Consider the following 18,676-nt stretch of genomic DNA (forward strand, 5'->3'; position numbering starts at 1 on the left):
CCAGCTTTTCTTAGTCTATGTCTCCATGTTCTGTGTTATCACTCGTCTCTGCTTTATCTAGTGGTTACTACTCACCTGGGCAGTTACCTGTAGGAATCTCCACCTTACATCGCTCATCGCCCCTCACATATGTCTCTGGAGCAGTAATATTCTTCACATCTTCATCCTGATACAAAAAAAGGGTGAAAAGTTGGAAAAGTCACCAGACGATGGAGAAGGTTCTTTTTAACCCCCAACTTGGACACTATAAAATCTGTCCTCCACTCAGGGCAGATGAATATTTGACCCTGTATAACCTTTTACTAAATGTCTTGAGAGGCCTAAGAATTTTACTAGGGATTGCTCCACCAGATCTATAAAGGGAAACATCCAAAACTTACTATAGCAGTTTGCCCTCCCTAACTGGTTGTGCATAAAACCAAGCCTTTTTTTCATACAGGTTTTAATTCAAAACAAAACAAAAACTAAGAATAAAGAAAACTCCTCATTTGGAGCGCAAAGAGAATGTTACGGGGGCTCCTGCGACCCATGTCCCAGGTTGCAGGTGCACCAAAGTGCCTCCCTGTGCCCCCTCACACCAGCAGCAGGTTCACTTACCTCGCCGTGCTCCAGCGATGGTCTTCTCACTGCAGCGTGCGCACCCGCCTCCTACAGCTCACGTGCAGGCCGTCTGAAATTTAAAGGGCCTGTGCACCATCTGATCTATAAATAGGCAACCTCTTCCCTTATGCTCCGCCGCATCTTTGTACCCTTTTACCATTGAGAAAGCATTCCCTGACTTCTGTGCAGTACCCGTTGTAAACTCCTGCTATGTTCCTGATATTGATTCTTTGCTGCCTCTCGACTTTCCACACCTTCCTGACTCCGAACCTGTGCTTCCTGTCCTGACCTTCCACCTGACAACAAATGTTGATTCCATACCTCGCCTTGGCTGCCACCGCTAGCAAGTTGCGCCTGTGAGGTGACCTAATGGTATCCAGCTGCAGCAAGTATAACCCGCTTTGTGGCGGGTTCTGGTGGAAACCAGGAGTCACTTAGATTCTACTTCCAGGTGTCGGCTAGTGACATTGCTCACAGGGTCTACTACCCCGACCCTGACAGTAAGATCCGGCCATGGATCCCACCAAGGTTCCCCTGCCAGAACTGGTTGACCTCACCACCATCGTGGCTCAGCAGTCCCAGCAGATTGCTGTGCAGGACAAGCAACTTTCCCATCTCACTGACATCATGCAGCAGTTCCTGATCACCCAGCAGCATCCTGTTCCTATGGCACCATCTGTTACAGCAGCTACTCTGCCTTCTACTGAACCCCATGCAGTCCAAATATGACAGAGACGCCAAGTAGTGCAGGGGCTTCACCCAGTGCTCACTGAACATTGAGCTAAAGCCTCCGCAGTTCCCCACATAGAGGTTTAAAGTGGCATTTGTGGTCAGTCTACTCTCCGGGAAAGCTCTGGCATGGGCCACCCCCCTCTGGGAAAGGAACGACCCGGTCATTGCAAACATCACCGCGTTCCTCACGGAATTCCGGGACGTCTTTGAGGAACCAGCCCGGGCATCTTCTGCTGAGACCGCATTGTTGAAAGAGGACCTGCCGATGCAGGTTCTTTTTTGTGGCCAAAAAGGATGGCTCACTCCGTCCATGCAAAGACTATTGTGGCCTTAACAAAATTACAGTGGAGAGTCGCTACCCATTGCTTTTGATCACAGAACTTTTCGAGCCAAGGTCTTTACCAAACTAGATCAACATGTGACGTATAACCTCATCCATATCTGCGAAGGCGATGAGTGAAAGACTCCCTTCAATACTCCAAATGGGCACTTTGAGTATCTCGTCATGCCGTTTGGACTCAGCTGTATTCTAGGAGTTCATCAACAACATTTTCAGAGATTTGCTATATACCGTGTTGTGGTCTACCTGAACGATATCCTGGTGTTCTCTGCAGACCCCGAGTCCCATCAGATTCAGGTACGACAAGTTCTTAGGCGCCTAAGGGCCAAACTCGAAAAGTGTCAGTTTCATCAGAAGAGTCTTCTATTCCTCGGTTACCTCATCTCTGACAAAGGACTTCAGATGGATCCTATCAAGTTATCTGCGGTACTTCAGTGGCCGTGCCCAGTAGGACTTTGTGCTATCCAGAGATTCCTGGGCTTCGCTAATTACTATCGGCAGTTCATTTTGCATTTCTCTTTCCTCGTGTCTCCCATTGTGGCACTGACAAAGGGAAACGCCAATCCTAAGCTGTGGCCTCCGGCGGCTGAAGAAGCTTTCTCCAAGCTTAACTCTGCCTTTGCCTCTGCTGCTGTTCTCAACCAGATACTGAGAAACAGTTCCTGCTCAAGGTTGGCGCCTCCTCAGTTGGTGCTGGAGCTGTTCTCACCCAGAAAGGGCCCAAAAGTCGAACCCTTACATGCGGCTTCTTCTCTAAGACCTGCAGAGAGGAACTACTTTATTGGTGATCGGGAGCTTCTGGCCATAAAACTTGCTTTGGAAGAGTGGCATTATCTTCGGGAAGGAGCTCTTCATCCAGTCAGTATCTATACTGATCACAAAAACTCCTGTACCTCCAGACTGCTTAGTGTCTCAATCCAGGCTCGCTGGTCCTTCTTCTTCTCCCGTTTCAATTTTTTGATACATTTCCATCCTGCAGAGAAGAATGTTAAGGCCGATGCCCTCTCCCGTGCCACTGACGTAATGGGGGGAGAACCCGTTCCTAGACATGTTGTTCCTCCTGAATGTTGTTTGTTTTTGCTCCTGTGGACGTAGGGCAGCTTCCTCCTGGCAAGACCTATGTCCGATCCGCTCTACAGAGGAGGATATTAACTTGGGGACATTGCTCTAGTGTGGCTGTGCACCCTGTTGTGAAGAGATCTGGCGCTCTCATATCTCTTTTCAACTGGTGGCAAGATCTGGTCAAGGACGTTCGAGATTTTGTGAGTTCCTGCACATTGTGTGCCCCTAACAATCTGTCACTTCTCAAGCCAGCAGGTCTGCTCCTGCTGTTGGCGATACCCAGTTGTCCGTGGACTCACATAGCCATGGACTTTATTATGGATCTCCCATCTTCTTCCAGTAATACAATCATTTGGGTGGTAAGAGATCAGTTTTCTAAGGTGTCCCACTTTATTCCTCTACCTGGTCTACCTTCGTCTCCTCGTCTTGCTAGCCTGTTCCTTCTTCCATATCTTCCGGCTTCATGGACTTCCCCTGCACATTGTTTCAGACCATGGGGTCCAGTTTGTTTCCCATTTCTGGCAATCCCTGTGCGTATGCTGGACTTCTCCTCTGCGTACCCTCCACAGTCCAATGGGCAAGTTGAGAGGGTTAATCAGACCCCGGGCTGCTGCTGCTATCTCCACCTAACAGGACGACTGGTCCACTCTGCTGCCATGGGCAGAATTCCCCTACAACTCTCTGGACTCTGAGTCTGCCAGTGCCACTCCTTTCTTTGTAGGTTATGGACGATATCCATGCCCACCTCTTCCTCCCACCGTGTCTGCTGATGTTCCTGCCATAGAAGAGTTGGTAGAAGACCCGTCAATTTCTAATTCGGGCGTCCGCCTGCACCAAAACTCAGACTTCCACGAGTTTTTTCTCCAGATGATAAAGTGTGGCTCTCCTACAGATATGTCCGGCTGAAGATTCCTAGCTATAAACTTGGGTCCATTAGAGGTGCTGAAGCGCATCAATCATGTGGCCTATAAGCTGCTCCTTCCTCCCACCCACCATGCGCATCCCGAACTCCTTCCACTTCTCTCTCCGGAAGCCAGTCATCCTGGACCGCTTCTCCCAACAGGTACCTTCTTCTGCTCCTGAGGCTGATGCCACCAATGTATATGAGGTAAAAGAGGTCCTGGATATGAAGTCTTTCTCGACGTCTGGAAGGGTCTCGGTCCATAGGAGAGGTCTTGGGAGCCTGAGGACAACATCCTGGACCATGCCCTTCTGCAGAGGTTTCTTCAGACCACGAAGAGGGCGAGGCCGAAGGAGGGAGGGGGGACATCACGGATCCTCCTGCGTCCCATGTCCCAGGTCGCAGAAGCACCCACATGCCTCCAGGTGCCCTCTCACACCAGCAGCAGGTTCATTAACCCCGCCGCGCTCCAGTGGCGGTATCCTCGCTCCAGCGCGCAAGTCCCCTCCTCTTAGGGCGCGCATGTGCCAGGCGTCTAAAATTTAAAGGGCCAGCGCACCACTAATTGGCGCTGGCCACCTGACAATCTATATATAGCCAACCTCTTGCCTCATGCCCCACAGGATCTTTGTGCCCTTATGCCATTGAGAAAGCGTTCCCTGACTATTTGTGTTTTATCCGTTGTGACCTCCTGCTACGTTCCTGACTTCGATTCTTTGCCGACCGGTCTTTATCTTCTGCTACATCCCCAACTCCGATCCTGTGCAGCCTGTCCTCACCTTGTGCCTGACAACTACTCCAGCAGAAGCCTCTGGATGTATCGGGGCAGCCGGTGCGAGGACAATAATGCCCAGCGTCGGCCCACACCCGGCTGGCCAGGTAGTATATGTAATATATATTCTGCTTGCCCCCTGTAGTATATAGCTAGCCCCTGTAGTATATAGACAGCTCCTGTAGTATATAGCCTGCCAGCCCTTGTAGCATATAGCCCGCCAGCCCTTGTAGCATATAGCCCGCCAGCCCCTGTAGCATATAGCCCGCCAGCCCCTGTAGTATATCGCTGGCTCCTGTAGTATATAGCCAGACAGCCCTCTGTGGCATTTAGCCAGGCAGCCCTCTGTGGCATTTAGCCAGGCAGCCCTCTGTGGCATTTAGCCAGGCAGCCCTCTGTGGCATTTAGCCAGGCAGCCCTCTGTGGCATTTAGCCAGGCAGCCCTCTGTGGCATTTAGCCAGGCAGCCCTCTGTGGCATTTAGCCAGGCAGCCCTCTGTGGCATTTAGCCAGGCAGCCCTCTGTGGCATTTAGCCAGGCAGCCCTCTGTGGCATTTAGCCAGGCAGCCCTCTGTGGCATTTAGCCAGGCAGCCCTCTGTGGCATTTAGCCAGGCAGCCCTCTGTGGCATTTAGCCAGGCAGCCCTCTGTGGCATTTAGCCAGGCAGCCCTCTGTGGCATTTAGCCAGGCAGCCCTCTGTGGCATTTAGCCAGGCAGCCCTCTGTGGCATTTAGCCAGGCAGCCCTCTGTGGCATTTAGCCAGGCAGCCCTCTGTGGCATTTAGCCAGGCAGCCCTCTGTGGCATTTAGCCAGGCAGCCCTCTGTGGCATTTAGCCAGGCAGCCCTCTGTGGCATTTAGCCAGGCAGCCCTCTGTGGCATTTAGCCAGGCAGCCCTCTGTGGCATTTAGCCAGACAGCCCTCTGTGGCATTTAGCCAGACAGCCCTCTGTGGCATTTAGCCAGGCAGCCCTCTGTGGCATTTAGCCAGGCAGCCCTCTGTGGCATTTAGCCAGGCAGCCCTCTGTGGCATTTAGCCAGGCAGCCCTCTGTGGCATTTAGCCAGGCAGCCCTCTGTGGCATTTAGCCAGGCAGCCCTCTGTGGCATTTAGCCAGGCAGCCCTCTGTGGCATTTAGCCAGGCAGCCCTCTGTGGCATTTAGCCAGGCAGCCCTCTGTGGCATTTAGCCAGGCAGCCCTCTGTGGCATTTAGCCAGGCAGCCCTCTGTGGCATTTAGCCAGGCAGCCCTCTGTGGCATTTAGCCAGGCAGCCCTCTGTGGCATTTAGCCAGGCAGCCCTCTGTGGCATTTAGCCAGGCAGCCCTCTGTGGCATTTAGCCAGGCAGCCCTCTGTGGCATTTAGCCAGGCAGCCCTCTGTGGCATTTAGCCAGGCAGCCCTCTGTGGCATTTAGCCAGGCAGCCCTCTGTGGCATTTAGCCAGGCAGCCCTCTGTGGCATTTAGCCAGGCAGCCCTCTGTGGCATTTAGCCAGGCAGCCCTCTGTGGCATTTAGCCAGGCAGCCCTCTGTGGCATTTAGCCAGGCAGCCCTCTGTGGCATTTAGCCAGGCAGCCCTCTGTGGCATTTAGCCAGGCAGCCCTCTGTGGCATTTAGCCAGGCAGCCCTCTGTGGCATTTAGCCAGGCAGCCCTCTGTGGCATTTAGCCAGGCAGCCCTCTGTGGCATTTAGCCAGGCAGCCCTCTGTGGCATTTAGCCAGGCAGCCCTCTGTGGCATTTAGCCAGGCAGCCCTCTGTGGCATTTAGCCAGGCAGCCCTCTGTGGCATTTAGCCAGGCAGCCCTCTGTGGCATTTAGCCAGGCAGCCCTCTGTGGCATTTAGCCAGGCAGCCCTCTGTGGCATTTAGCCAGGCAGCCCTCTGTGGCATTTAGCCAGGCAGCCCTCTGTGGCATTTAGCCAGGCAGCCCTCTGTGGCATTTAGCCAGGCAGCCCTCTGTGGCATTTAGCCAGGCAGCCCTCTGTGGCATTTAGCCAGGCAGCCCTCTGTGGCATTTAGCCAGGCAGCCCTCTGTGGCATTTAGCCAGGCAGCCCTCTGTGGCATTTAGCCAGGCAGCCCTCTGTGGCATTTAGCCAGGCAGCCCTCTGTGGCATTTAGCCAGGCAGCCCTCTGTGGCATTTAGCCAGGCAGCCCTCTGTGGCATTTAGCCAGGCAGCCCTCTGTGGCATTTAGCCAGGCAGCCCTCTGTGGCATTTAGCCAGGCAGCCCTCTGTGGCATTTAGCCAGGCAGCCCTCTGTGGCATTTAGCCAGGCAGCCCTCTGTGGCATTTAGCCAGGCAGCCCTCTGTGGCATTTAGCCAGGCAGCCCTCTGTGGCATTTAGCCAGGCAGCCCTCTGTGGCATTTAGCCAGGCAGCCCTCTGTGGCATTTAGCCAGGCAGCCCTCTGTGGCATTTAGCCAGGCAGCCCTCTGTGGCATTTAGCCAGGCAGCCCTCTGTGGCATTTAGCCAGGCAGCCCTCTGTGGCATTTAGCCAGGCAGCCCTCTGTGGCATTTAGCCAGGCAGCCCTCTGTGGCATTTAGCCAGGCAGCCCTCTGTGGCATTTAGCCAGGCAGCCCTCTGTGGCATTTAGCCAGGCAGCCCTCTGTGGCATTTAGCCAGACAGCCCTCTGTGGCATTTAGCCAGACAGCCCTCTGTGGCATTTAGCCAGACAGCCCTCTGTGGCATTTAGCCAGACAGCCCTCTGTGGCATTTAGCCAGACAGCCCTCTGTGGCATTTAGCCAGACAGCCCTCTGTGGCATTTAGCCAGACAGCCCTCTGTGGCATTTAGCCAGACAGCCCTCTGTGGCATTTAGCCAGACAGCCCTCTGTGGCATTTAGCCAGACAGCCCTCTGTGGCATTTAGCCAGACAGCCCTCTGTGCTATATAGCCAGACAGCACTCTGTGCTATATAGCTAGACAGCCCCCAGTCTGCCCAGCACATAAAAAAATAAACTTATAAAAAAAACTCACCCTCCGGTGGTCCCTGATGCTTGCCACGGCTCCCCGATCCTCCCGTCATTGCAGCTCCTCCTCTTTCTTCTCTCTGCTGTAACAGCCGGCAGAGCTGCAGCCATGCCCTCTGCCCGTCGGCGCACACTATGAAGTATTCAGCAGTGATACATAGTGTGTGCCGGCCGGCAGAGTGGTCGCATCTCTGCCGGCTGTTACAGCAGAGAGAAGAGAAGCCGTGGGGAGCCAAGCCGGAAGGCGAGTATGTGCGTTTATTTTTTAATTGATTCATGTATAAGCCAAGACATTTTTTGTGCTTAAAAACTCAGCTTATACACGAGTATATAGGGTACGTTATATGACACAGAGACTATTTATGGGGATGGCATTTTAAAGTAAATCAATTTTAAGATTTCATAGGTTTTACAATATACATAAGTTTATGATTAAAATAATTTTCCACAGATCAGAGAATATGTCATGAAGTCTCATCTCCATCTACCTGATGATCCTGTGGGACATATTTCTCCTCTGAACAATCCTGTGGTAGAAGAAGAGGACTGGGACATCTCTCCGGTGATGGATCTACCTGTAGGAAACATCCAGAGACTGAATTCCTTCTTTCCATACAGATAATGAAAGGACGTGTGGATTTAGTCCTGTCTATTACCTGCTGATGTGAGGGGCTGGTGGTCCTCCATCATGACGTCCTTGAGGGTGAAGTTTATTATTCTATCTGACATTTTGACTCTGTCCATCATTGACGGGCCAGTGAGGAAATTTTTCTGAAATGAAAATAATCAGAACCAGAGCCTTATCACAAATCAGGAGGATCTCTATACCATGGCTCAGCTTAAGTGCCGGTACTTGACAAAAGTAAAGCTACGGCAATGTCTCTTCTGCCAAACCAATAGCAGCTGCAGGACACCACTGATTTACCCCAATCACTGTTAGAGCCACACCGGCACCCCTTCTGTAGTAACCCTTATCTGTCGAGATTGTGTCTATTTGTTACTGTCACTATTGTATTTTGTACTGTAATTGTTTCACCTTATGTCATGTAATGTGGTCTCGTTGACCTGCACTGTCCTGTAAACGTTTGTTTGTACCTAAGGAAGTAGTAACATGTAAGAATGCGCCTCTCGTAGTGTATGTATGTAACTGTAACATTACGTCTGTCCTGTGTGTAACAACTGCCACAACACTATGTACAAAACCATAAGGTTCTATAGTATTGTATCTTATCATAATAACGTACAGTTATACAATTACTGTAATCATTTTACCAGATAGATAGAAGTGAGGGGTCACTGATGAATGTGCCCTGGTAATCCTGACAACACCGGTGACTACACACGTACCTCCGCCTGCAAAGCTGTGCTCCAGATATATATGAGAGGGGGAAAGGATCTGTGATGGCGTCCCTATGTGTGGGAGGAGTCTGGCTTTGGGGGTGGAGAAGCTATAGGACCTGTGATGATGTCATAGTCATGTGATCATCCCTATGTAAGGGAGGAGTCCGTCTTCGGGTGGAGAAGCTATAGGACCTGTGATGATGTCATAGTCATGTGATTAGTCACATGTGTGGGAGGGGTCAGGCTCCAGGACATGTTACTAGAGCCGGGACTATCCCTGCTCCTCATGTGTGGAGAAGTTCCGACTAGCGATTAGACTGAAGGAAGCTCCACGTGGTGTAATAACGGACACCAATAGAACTATTGACTAAATATGAAATGAAAGTGTCTGTTCCTTTACCGAACACAAAAACCCCAGCGCGCCCCTTCTATTTATACAATAAGCAAATTACTGACAACACGTGGGAGAATCATTACATGAAATGGAAGATATTTATATACAGTTTTTTTTACCTTCTCTACTTTACCTGCAGGAGCAAACATGTTCTTGTGTACATGACAGACGTCTCCCTTATTGTCTTTATTTCATGGCTTGCACAAAATGTCTGTCAAGAACAAATCTCTCATACACATAAAGGGGGCGACGTGGAGAAGACCTGTTTCAACACCTAAGATGGGTCATTGAGAACACTTTATCATGGTGTTTGACCTCCCACTGCAATGCTTCTGCTGTCTGTCATGGGTGCCCCCGTGATCACACCTGTGCCCCTCTCCGTGGCGTGGCTCCCCCCGGCCTGCACTCACCTCTACATGCTCTTACTCCCATCCCGGCTAGGCCAGAAGCGCGTACCTAGAGTGCGTGCGCTGGCACTCAAAGATTTAAAGGGCCAGCGCACCGCTGATAGGCGCTGGCCACTTCCGGGTTCTGATTTAAACTGGCAGCTCCCATCACTTCCCGCCAGGTCTTTGAACTTTATGGTGAGAAGAGAAAACTTCCTGGGGCAGATTTACTTACCCGGTCCATTCGCGATCCAGTGGCGCGTTCTCTGCGGAGGATTCGGGTCCGGACGGGATTCAATAAGGTAGTGTGCCCGATGTCCACCACCTGTAGCTGCTGTGCTGAAGTCCGTCGGAGTTCACTGAACTTCAACGTCCAATGCTGGGTGCAGGTAAGCGCGTGTCAAGCGACACTTTTTTTTAAAAATGCAGCGGTTTTTCCGAATCCATCGGGTTTTTTACGGCCACACCCCCTGATTTCCTGTGTGCATGCCGGCACCGATGCGCCACAACCCTATCGCATGCGCCAAAATCCTGGGGCAAAATCCTGGGATAACCCGTCGGAAAAACGCGATTCGGGGCGTTAGTAAATGACTCCCCCTGGTCCCTGCTCCCTGTTCCTATCCCGTTCCTTGTTCACGTTTCTGCTGATCTCCTGTTACTGACCTCGGACCTGAACTTTGACCTCTGCATCTCTGCCGCCAGCCCTGACAACCTGCCTGTTCCTGACCAGGAGACTGTCTCCTGAATAGGTACCTCGACCTTGGCTGCCACAGCGGGTTGGTTGCACCTGTGGAGCGACCTGGTGGCACCCTGCTGCAGCAAGTACATCCCGCTTTGTGTGGTGTTGCACCCATGGGTCCTGGGCTGTATGAATATTATAGCTCTCTGGAATCTGGAATCAGTTTCTACATCTAGTACTTGAATTGAGCTTTTTGGAGAATGGGGGATGCATCCTTTCTGCTTTTGTTTTCAATCTGCTGTTTCAGGACATTTATAAAACCTTCAAAGGTCCTGAAATGGCTCTTATATACATGTGTATTGAGAGCATGAAGAAACGTACAAGGCTTACATGTGTGTAGGTCCTTCTTAGTATAAAATTTGGTGGGTTGTTTGGCCATGGGCACCAGGCTACCGTCCAAATCACCTATATTTTAATCCACTACTGATGACATCCTGACATACTTGACTGATTTAAGATAGAAGGGAAAAAAGATCCTTACAGCTTTTTCTGCACACAAAAAAAATAAAAAAACAGAACTGATGGTGATAAAACTCACAAAGAGCAGAGATATCTGCTGGAAGGAGCTAAACATCCTGTAGTCATCTCCCCAAACCATGAGAACCTCCAGACTGACTGACGCGTAAACCCCCCCATAAGCGAGATGGGCTCTGGTTTCTTACTTCTTGTTACATTCAGACTGGTTATTAAAAATGAGAAGGCTGGTGCCTTATCACCATCATTTAAAAGTACAGACCTACGCGACTGTTCAAGCTCGCATCCTTGATTTATATCACAACAAATCTTATAAGGTATGGATAGAACTGGAGACTATACTTGCCCCAAGCCTTCTGAAATCCCTCCTTTACACATGAACACCACCTTTCAAAGCTCCCTTAAGTCATGGAGCAGACCCTAAAGACTTAAAGGGGTATTCCGGGAATATAAACGTCTGACACAAAAACCAGTGATGATATAAATAAATGAATGCAACAATACTCAATGTCATTAGTCACAAAACGGAGCTTAAATAATTTGATTTTATGATTTACAAAATTTATGGCCTCTCTAAAGTAGGTGGAGTTATCACTAAGATGGCCGCCACTGGAAACTACAAGTTCCATGATCCTTTAGTTCTCAGTAACTCCTCCTCCCTCTTATGCTCTGCTCCCAGTGATGATGTAACAGGTTTTCTTGCTCTGTTACCATAGTAATGATGTGTAACTGCTATTATCACAACACCGGCCATACTGGATGCACTGCAACCAACCGACTACAGCCTAACATAGTGGTGGTCACATGACCCTGCCCAGGCAGGTACAGGACATGTGATGTGGACATATGACTAGCAGCCATCTTCTGTCCTGCAACGGACAACGCGGAGGAAATTAACGGACTGATTAAAGGGCCAGTAGCATTTTAATTCTTCATTACAGTCTATGTCATCAGCATTTTCTGCTAAGGGGAGCAAAATTTTAAATAACAACTAATTACACATTAGCTTATATTTTGAGTGCCCACTTGTATATGAATTATGCTGATTAATGGAATACCCCTTTAAAGAAATCCACCTGAGCCTTACCAACTCTTTGCCGATGACAGCCCTCTTACTGGTCTCGTCAACCTATCTGTCACCCCTCAGAGCCAATGATAGGCTTATTTTTCACACTATCTGCCTCAATCTCATCCATTGAGGAATTGTTACTTGATCAACTGGTCTTGGTGCGCTCCAGGTAGGAATACTCAAAATTACTCCACTTCTACTTGTCCTCTAAATCTAGACTACTCCAGCACATAGTCATCAACCAATTTTAAAATATGTGTATTGCCCCCTCGCCCACCTTCTGCAATATACGCCATCTACTTAGACAAATAGCCAGAGACTTTCCCACCCTATGTTGGTGCCTGGGAACACGCGTTAGTGGTCTCCTACATCCTCGAAGACTGGGCTGCAAATTATTTCAATTGTGCCATAAGCTCTCCATCTCTAACAAAGCCCAAGAAACCAACTACAAAAATTATTTCTAGGTACTACTGGGTCCTGGCTACACTGATTTCCCCTCATGCCAAGCGGAGAGCTGGAGATGTAAGCAAGCCCCCAGTACAATGTTACATATTTGGTGGGAGTGTCCCCCATTACAAGCATACTGGCATCTAGCCATAAGATGTATTCATAAAGTCACTGGAATTAAGCTACAAAATGAGCCGCCACCCTTGCTTTTATCCATAATATCCCGCTCAATACCTTCAGTAAGATGCTCTCTCAAGGGCTTCATCTTAATTGTGGTGCGTGACCTGATCCCCAGGTTATGGAAAACTATGGACATCCTCCGAGAAATATTATCACTCCAAAGAATAGAGGAGCTTACGGCATTCCAACATGCTACGTTAGTAAAACAACTCCAGACTTTGGGTCCGTGGATGGCTTTTCACCGACCCCCTGAGTTCAGCACCTTCACCTGAGCTAGTTATCTCTACTGCTATTCGATCAATCAATTATACCTGAACTACTTAATTCTACAGGTTCTCTTTTAGTAACCCCCTCTATTTCCCTCGGCTACCCCCCTTCTCTTATAGTAGATATATTTTCTTGTATTGTTTCCATTTTTTTGTTTTTCATATACATCTTCTTAGACACATTAATATGAATAAGTCTATGGAAACACTGTGTAAACAACACTTAACTGATAGTACCTCATTGGCTGGTTATGTACCTACAGTTGCTTATGGTAGAGATTTTGATTGACCTCTGTTCCACCTTTTTTTCCTTCCTGACAAGGATAACTGTTATTTGTCTATTACATATGGTCATACCTATGTGAGAGATATCATATTTTTCTCCAGACACCATTTTGTCCAACTGGAGGCCATCTAGTCTTAGCCGGGGGCCATGTTGTCCACTGTCTAGCCATGTCATGATTCAAAAATCTTTTTTTGTGAACTGTTTAGAAATTACTTTGTCCTCGCTACTGTTTGCCTTGTCTTTTTCTGCAGCTTCTCTGCTTGAAGGTTATATTGTGACTACACAGGACATAGTATAAACATTCTATTTCCCTCTAGTTTAGTATTTTTCCAATAAAAACTATACATAAAGTTCATTTGGGAAAATGGCTTAAAGGGGAGGTTCTGGTATATTCAAGCTAACCTATAGCATTTTAGTATTTTATCAACTTTTCATGCCATCTGCAAGGTTTTTTTTGTTTCTGGGCTGAGAACAAAGATCTATAAATTTGGCAATCACCTTACAGTTGTAGAAGGTCTGTTTGAGCCCTAGATCAAACAATTTACATAAAAGATCTTTGACAAATCTGGCGTCGCTGGGTTGAGCGTTACTAAAAATGGACATTCGACCGTCGAGGTGACCTCTGCAGGAGTCCAGACTGCCAGTGACCAGAATTGACAAAGAGCGCTCGGGGTAAGCCTACTTTTATTGTCTACCATGACTGTCACTTGTTTCACTGACCAGATGGACTGGGTGAGGTCATTTCTTTGTGTGAAATGATATACTTTGCCTTTAAACGTCCATTAATGACACTACGCTCACTATAATTGTGGCAAAGAATCATTTGTAAGGCTATTGGACAGTGACGGACAGATAGACAGTCTGTGATGTTAGCTAAAGCTGTGAGATGGGATGGAGGAAGCAACCTTTAGATGTCCAGAGATCTGCAGTGCTTGAGTGGGGGATATTGTGTTGTGATTGTCATAGTGTCTGTGATACTGTTCGTCATTTGGGTTGCCCACAGATATGGGTCTCAGATATTTGCAGAGACCTGCCCTTGGCCAGGTGTGCATTCCACTCCCTTCGGGGTTTGAACGTTTTTATAGGACTTTAAGTCTGAAAGAGTCAGTCTGAAGGCAGTGACTTGGTATAAAGACAGTCTAATCTTTACTGTGTTAACATCACTAGGGGATTGAGATGTGAGAATTGTCTTTCATGTGAAAACACCTTTAAATTCTCTCCACATCAAAAACTTTGAAATGTCCGTTATCGCCAGTCTCTTTCTTCAGGTGAAACTCTGAAGGATTTGTAACAACTAAGGCCTTCTGGACTTCTGTCACTCTGTTCTGGTTCATCTATTAAACTCAGAGGTTCTAAGTGTCTGGAAATCTGATCAGGTTTCTCAAGGAATTTTCTGAGATATTCAAAACATTCATAACTTCACTACTACTACCCTTATGTTCCATTATGTCAACATTGCACTTTTCCATCAGTCCTACATAACTCTCGCCCTCAACAACCAACTGTCTACTTACATCAAGTCAATCTTCTGTCTGTTCATCTTTCCCTTTATGTGAGACACAATCTGAGATGCTTTACTTGGTCCGCAGTGCCCTTCAGTGACCTTACTCTGTTCACTACCCATCACAAAAAGTCTACTACTCCAATGCTGTCAAAGGAACCTGTCCCCACAGACTCAAAAGGGTTTCACAACGGATGCCGCCAGCTCGATTTACTAACCCCCAAAGAAAGTAGACACCTGAGACTTTCATAGATGACTCTACACTGAGTCACTGCCCTCATTTTAACCCCTTACTTTACTATTTTACTCAGTTACATTGCTGTTTTAGTTTTATCACTCTCTAGGCTGGTTAGTGTAATATTCCAGGGAGTACACAAAAAATAGAGAAAATTTTTTTCTATAACCGGAGCTCCAAGGAATCTTCTTCTCCCTCTTATTTTATCTTAAAACTTCGATGAATAGCACCAATCCGCCCGGGGCGGAGTATGAGCATGAGTATGATTAATTGGAATAAATTTTAACCTTATTGGAACGTACCACACCATCTGCCCGCATATTTTCTTCCAGTTACAATACAATTAAAAGAGGAGAATGAGAATGCGATGGTGCTAGTCTGAATGGTGACATACTTTCAGCAGGAGAAATTGAAGATTGGTGCTATTCATCGAAGTTTTAAGATAAAATAAGAGGGAGAAGAAGATTCCTTGGAGCTCCGGTTATAGAAAAAAAATTTTTCTCTATTTTTTGTGGACTTTTTCAAAGACTGTGTGGACCGGTCTTATACCGTGAGTAGCTCCTTAAGGGGCAAACTGTGCACCACGAACAACTGTGTTTTTATTCCAGGGAGTAGGCGGGGCCTCTCTGAGCAGACACGTTACTGTATTATCCATCTAGTTCTGTGGGGGGACAATGTGGTTACATTATCAGGGTACAGGTGTATATACACTTTGATCTGGCTTCTGTACTAAGACACCGAAACAGAGATTGAGATGAGACCCATCAGAGATGCATGGTGCCGATTACACATAGACTGACAGACTTTTACAATGTTACACTGTGAGCTCTGCTACATCTCACAGATCTATGCCTGCCTCACCCTTCCCCCTGATCACTTATGTCCTCGTAACTTGTAATTTGAAGCCTCTCTCTCTCCTCACGATCTCCTGGCCAGATGTGAGTGTCTCTGAGCTCCGTGCAGGGAACGTGGTTACAGACATTTAGCAGAGACAGACTGAAATCTGATCTCCATGCTGCAAATACAAATCCAAGATGGCGGCCCAACCCTAAGTCAGAAGTTACAGGGTTGTGTCAAGGGGCAACTGAAATTGTCTACAGCAGGACTGATAGAGACAGGTTGGACTGTGAAATTCTGCATTTTTGTTAATGTGAATTAGAGAATGTGTTATTTTGTTATCCTGAGTACATATAAGAAACTTGTCTTCATGGGAGGAAAACCCCTTTACGAAAAAGAGATTTTATGTATTTTCCTTCCTGAAACAAAGGAAAAAGGATGGTGTCTAGGATCCAGACCAGACCAGTATCCATCACCTGCAGCACATTGCACCGGGTGTATCCATCGCCTGCAGCACATTGCACCTGGTGTATCTGCAACATCCCCCACCGGGGCCTAGACTTTTCTTGGGGCCTGGAGACAGCCAGGGCCCGGAATACCTAACTGGCTGGCGGTTGCGGCCTAGGCACGCTAGTGTAACGGTGCTTGGTATGGGGAACCGGAGGGCTGGCCTACAGCCTGGCAGGTCTCCAGCAGGGTAGTGTTGGCAAGAAATGATGAGGGAGAGGCTGCTATAGCGGTTCTCCCTGGGGCAACCCTTTGGTGTCTGTAGTATGACTCTCTGTGTGGTGGATAGGGTGCCCGTGATGGTGACAGCTGTAGTAGCAGGGACCAGACGGAGGTAAACGTTGAACAAAAATAGCTTACAGTTCTTTATTGGAACCGACAGGAACAGTAGCAACGTGCCTTGACAAATGGTAGAATGCTAGGGCTGCAGTTGGAGATGGAACCACAGGAGTAGATCATCAGCCTGGATGCAATGGCAGGCTGGGAGATAGCTGTGTCCTAGTAGGATGCTTCAGCTTGTCCTGGGTTGCTTCAGATATCACCCTTAAAGGTAGGATGATACCCCTATCTCTCACTAGCTAGCTCCTCAGAGCTGCTCAGGCAGTGAGCCGAGCTCTGGCTGCACTGGTCTGCTCTCTACTCTATTCTGCCTCTAGAACTTTCCTGACCAGGGGTTTTGTTACTCCCACTGGTCAGGTGGTGGTTCCTCCTCCAATCACATCCCAGCTCACAGATACAATAGGATAACACTTGTGATTGGTTGACACATATTACCTCACATAAAACCTGCCTTACCAGGCAGACTCTACCGCTGCAGTGTTCCCCTGTGTTATGTAGTGACATGCTGTGGGGTTGATCAGACCCTACACAGGCTGCAAGCTACATGTTGGGACGTATTTGCAACAACCCCTCTGCCTTGCATTGGCAGGGGTGTTGTATACCCCCGGGGCAGTTGAAAGAGCCGCCCTCGGCTCGACTACTGACTGGTTATGGCGCAGAGGACCAACCGCTGGCCAGCAGCGGGGACCTCCGGGGGGTCCGTGTAAGCAATGGCCGGTAGAGGTAAATTACAAAAGGGCACTTCTGTGAAGTGCAGGCTACTTGATCTGTAGGGACAAACCGCCCATGGTCCTGGAGACAGGCACCTGGGTTGGTGTCGGACTAAGACAAGGACATGTGTATGCGAAGGGTGACAGTTGGTCGCTGACGCCATTAAACCAACCTGTACAGTAGGAAAGGTGTGGTGTCATGTACTGTAATCCACTCCTTGCACCAAGGCCTGTATATTTGTTTTATAAACACTTCTTCCCTGGCGACAACTATATAGTGTATATATGCATTCCATTGGCATATGTGACACAATAAGACATTATACAATGTACAAGTACCTGCCGACTGACATTCTTACACCTGTATTAGTGGTATCCAGGTTCTACAAATTTAACACCCCCGGTCCCCTAAGGACCCGCAGTTTACAGACTACCCCCACTTAAGCAGCTTCTGTTTGAGGCATAAGATAGCGGTCAGGGTTTACATAGAGACGGTCCGACACAGCCACACTACAGTCTGGAAAGTCTATAAAAGGTTAGTGCAAACTACTGACATAAATTGACAGTGTGCAAACATTTTTTGGTAAACTCTCATTGGCTTAGAAGCCCAATGGGTACACATCTTAAAACATTAACGTTGCAAACGTTACAGAGGTAGGATACTCAGGGTAGCAGGATAAAATGTCTCTTTACCTAAAAAGGGAAAGGCATAATAGTGCATGCAGAATGTCCATACCTAAAAGGAAGGCATTAAGTGCAATACAATGAGATAGGTAGCAACTTTTCCTTTGAGTTGGCAAAAGTCTCTCATAAGGTCTTTAATAGCAAAGTCCATCTTCTGGGTACGGCCCTTGATGTTGGGAAAAGTGCAATAAAGGAAGAAGGGTCTCCTCTATGTGTAGAGGGACAGAGTTCTTTGTAGGAATCTCTGCTGTGGCAGAGGAAGGGGTGCTCTCATAGCACATGACAGTGGGCAGTTCAAGGAAAGTCTCTTGACTGAGATAAGTAAATAAGGGAAAGAGTCTCAGGAAAGTTTCTGGCTCTATAGAGTTAGGGGCGTTCAGCCCAATTGGGAGTAGCAGAAATAAAGAAATAAACATATTTACAATATTCACAGTACCTGAAGAAGGCTACAGCCCATCAGGGGTTATTCAGTATCTTCTTCGGTGGTAAGTACTTTGGTGTCAGAAAAATGTACCTGCCTCCTCCTTCTATGTGACACCAGTTGATATTCCTGCAGGTAAGCAGGAGCTTTACCTTTTGTCTCCCTTTGAGACCTCCGAAGTTCCGGTTGAGAGAAGATAACAACCTCCTCATCGTCCTCCTCCGAGTCGGGCGCTAGAGTCGGAGTCTCAGCTGCCTCTGAGGCTGCAGGGGTTGCAGATTCTGAAACCGGATCATCCTCCACGGGTAGCAGTATTGGAGACTGCGGTGGGGATGATGGTCTCTCTGGGGTACCTCTTACTGGAGTGGAAACAACAACACAGAGTTGAGGCACAGTCACAAGTTTTAAGAAACTGGGGGTAGGTGAACACAATGAGGTCTGTAAGTTGGGGGTTGAGGTGAGAGGTGTGGACATAGCGGCGAAAGGACGAAGAC

General features: G+C 48.2%; 1 protein-coding gene and 1 long non-coding RNA gene across 2 annotated transcripts in view; both read right to left on the reverse strand.

Annotated features, from left to right (window-relative positions):
* LOC140065412 (uncharacterized) overlaps window positions 1–18,676 on the reverse strand; it is a 40,200-nt gene that overhangs the window by 941 nt on the left and 20,583 nt on the right. Inside the window, exon 3 of the mRNA XM_072113032.1 lies at window positions 76–166. Coding sequence (XP_071969133.1) covers window positions 76–166 — 91 coding nt within the window. The remainder of the gene's footprint in view (window positions 1–75; window positions 167–18,676) is intronic.
* On the reverse strand, window positions 7,743–8,810 carry LOC140065448 (uncharacterized). Its single transcript, XR_011847914.1, has 3 exons — window positions 8,714–8,810; window positions 8,023–8,137; window positions 7,743–7,941 (listed from the first exon to the last, which is right to left on the reverse strand). It is a non-coding gene; the product is annotated as an uncharacterized lncRNA (long non-coding RNA).

The sequence above is a fragment of the Engystomops pustulosus genome, chromosome 6, assembly GCF_040894005.1.
Source record: "Engystomops pustulosus chromosome 6, aEngPut4.maternal, whole genome shotgun sequence".
Lineage (NCBI taxonomy): Eukaryota > Metazoa > Chordata > Amphibia > Anura > Leptodactylidae > Engystomops > Engystomops pustulosus.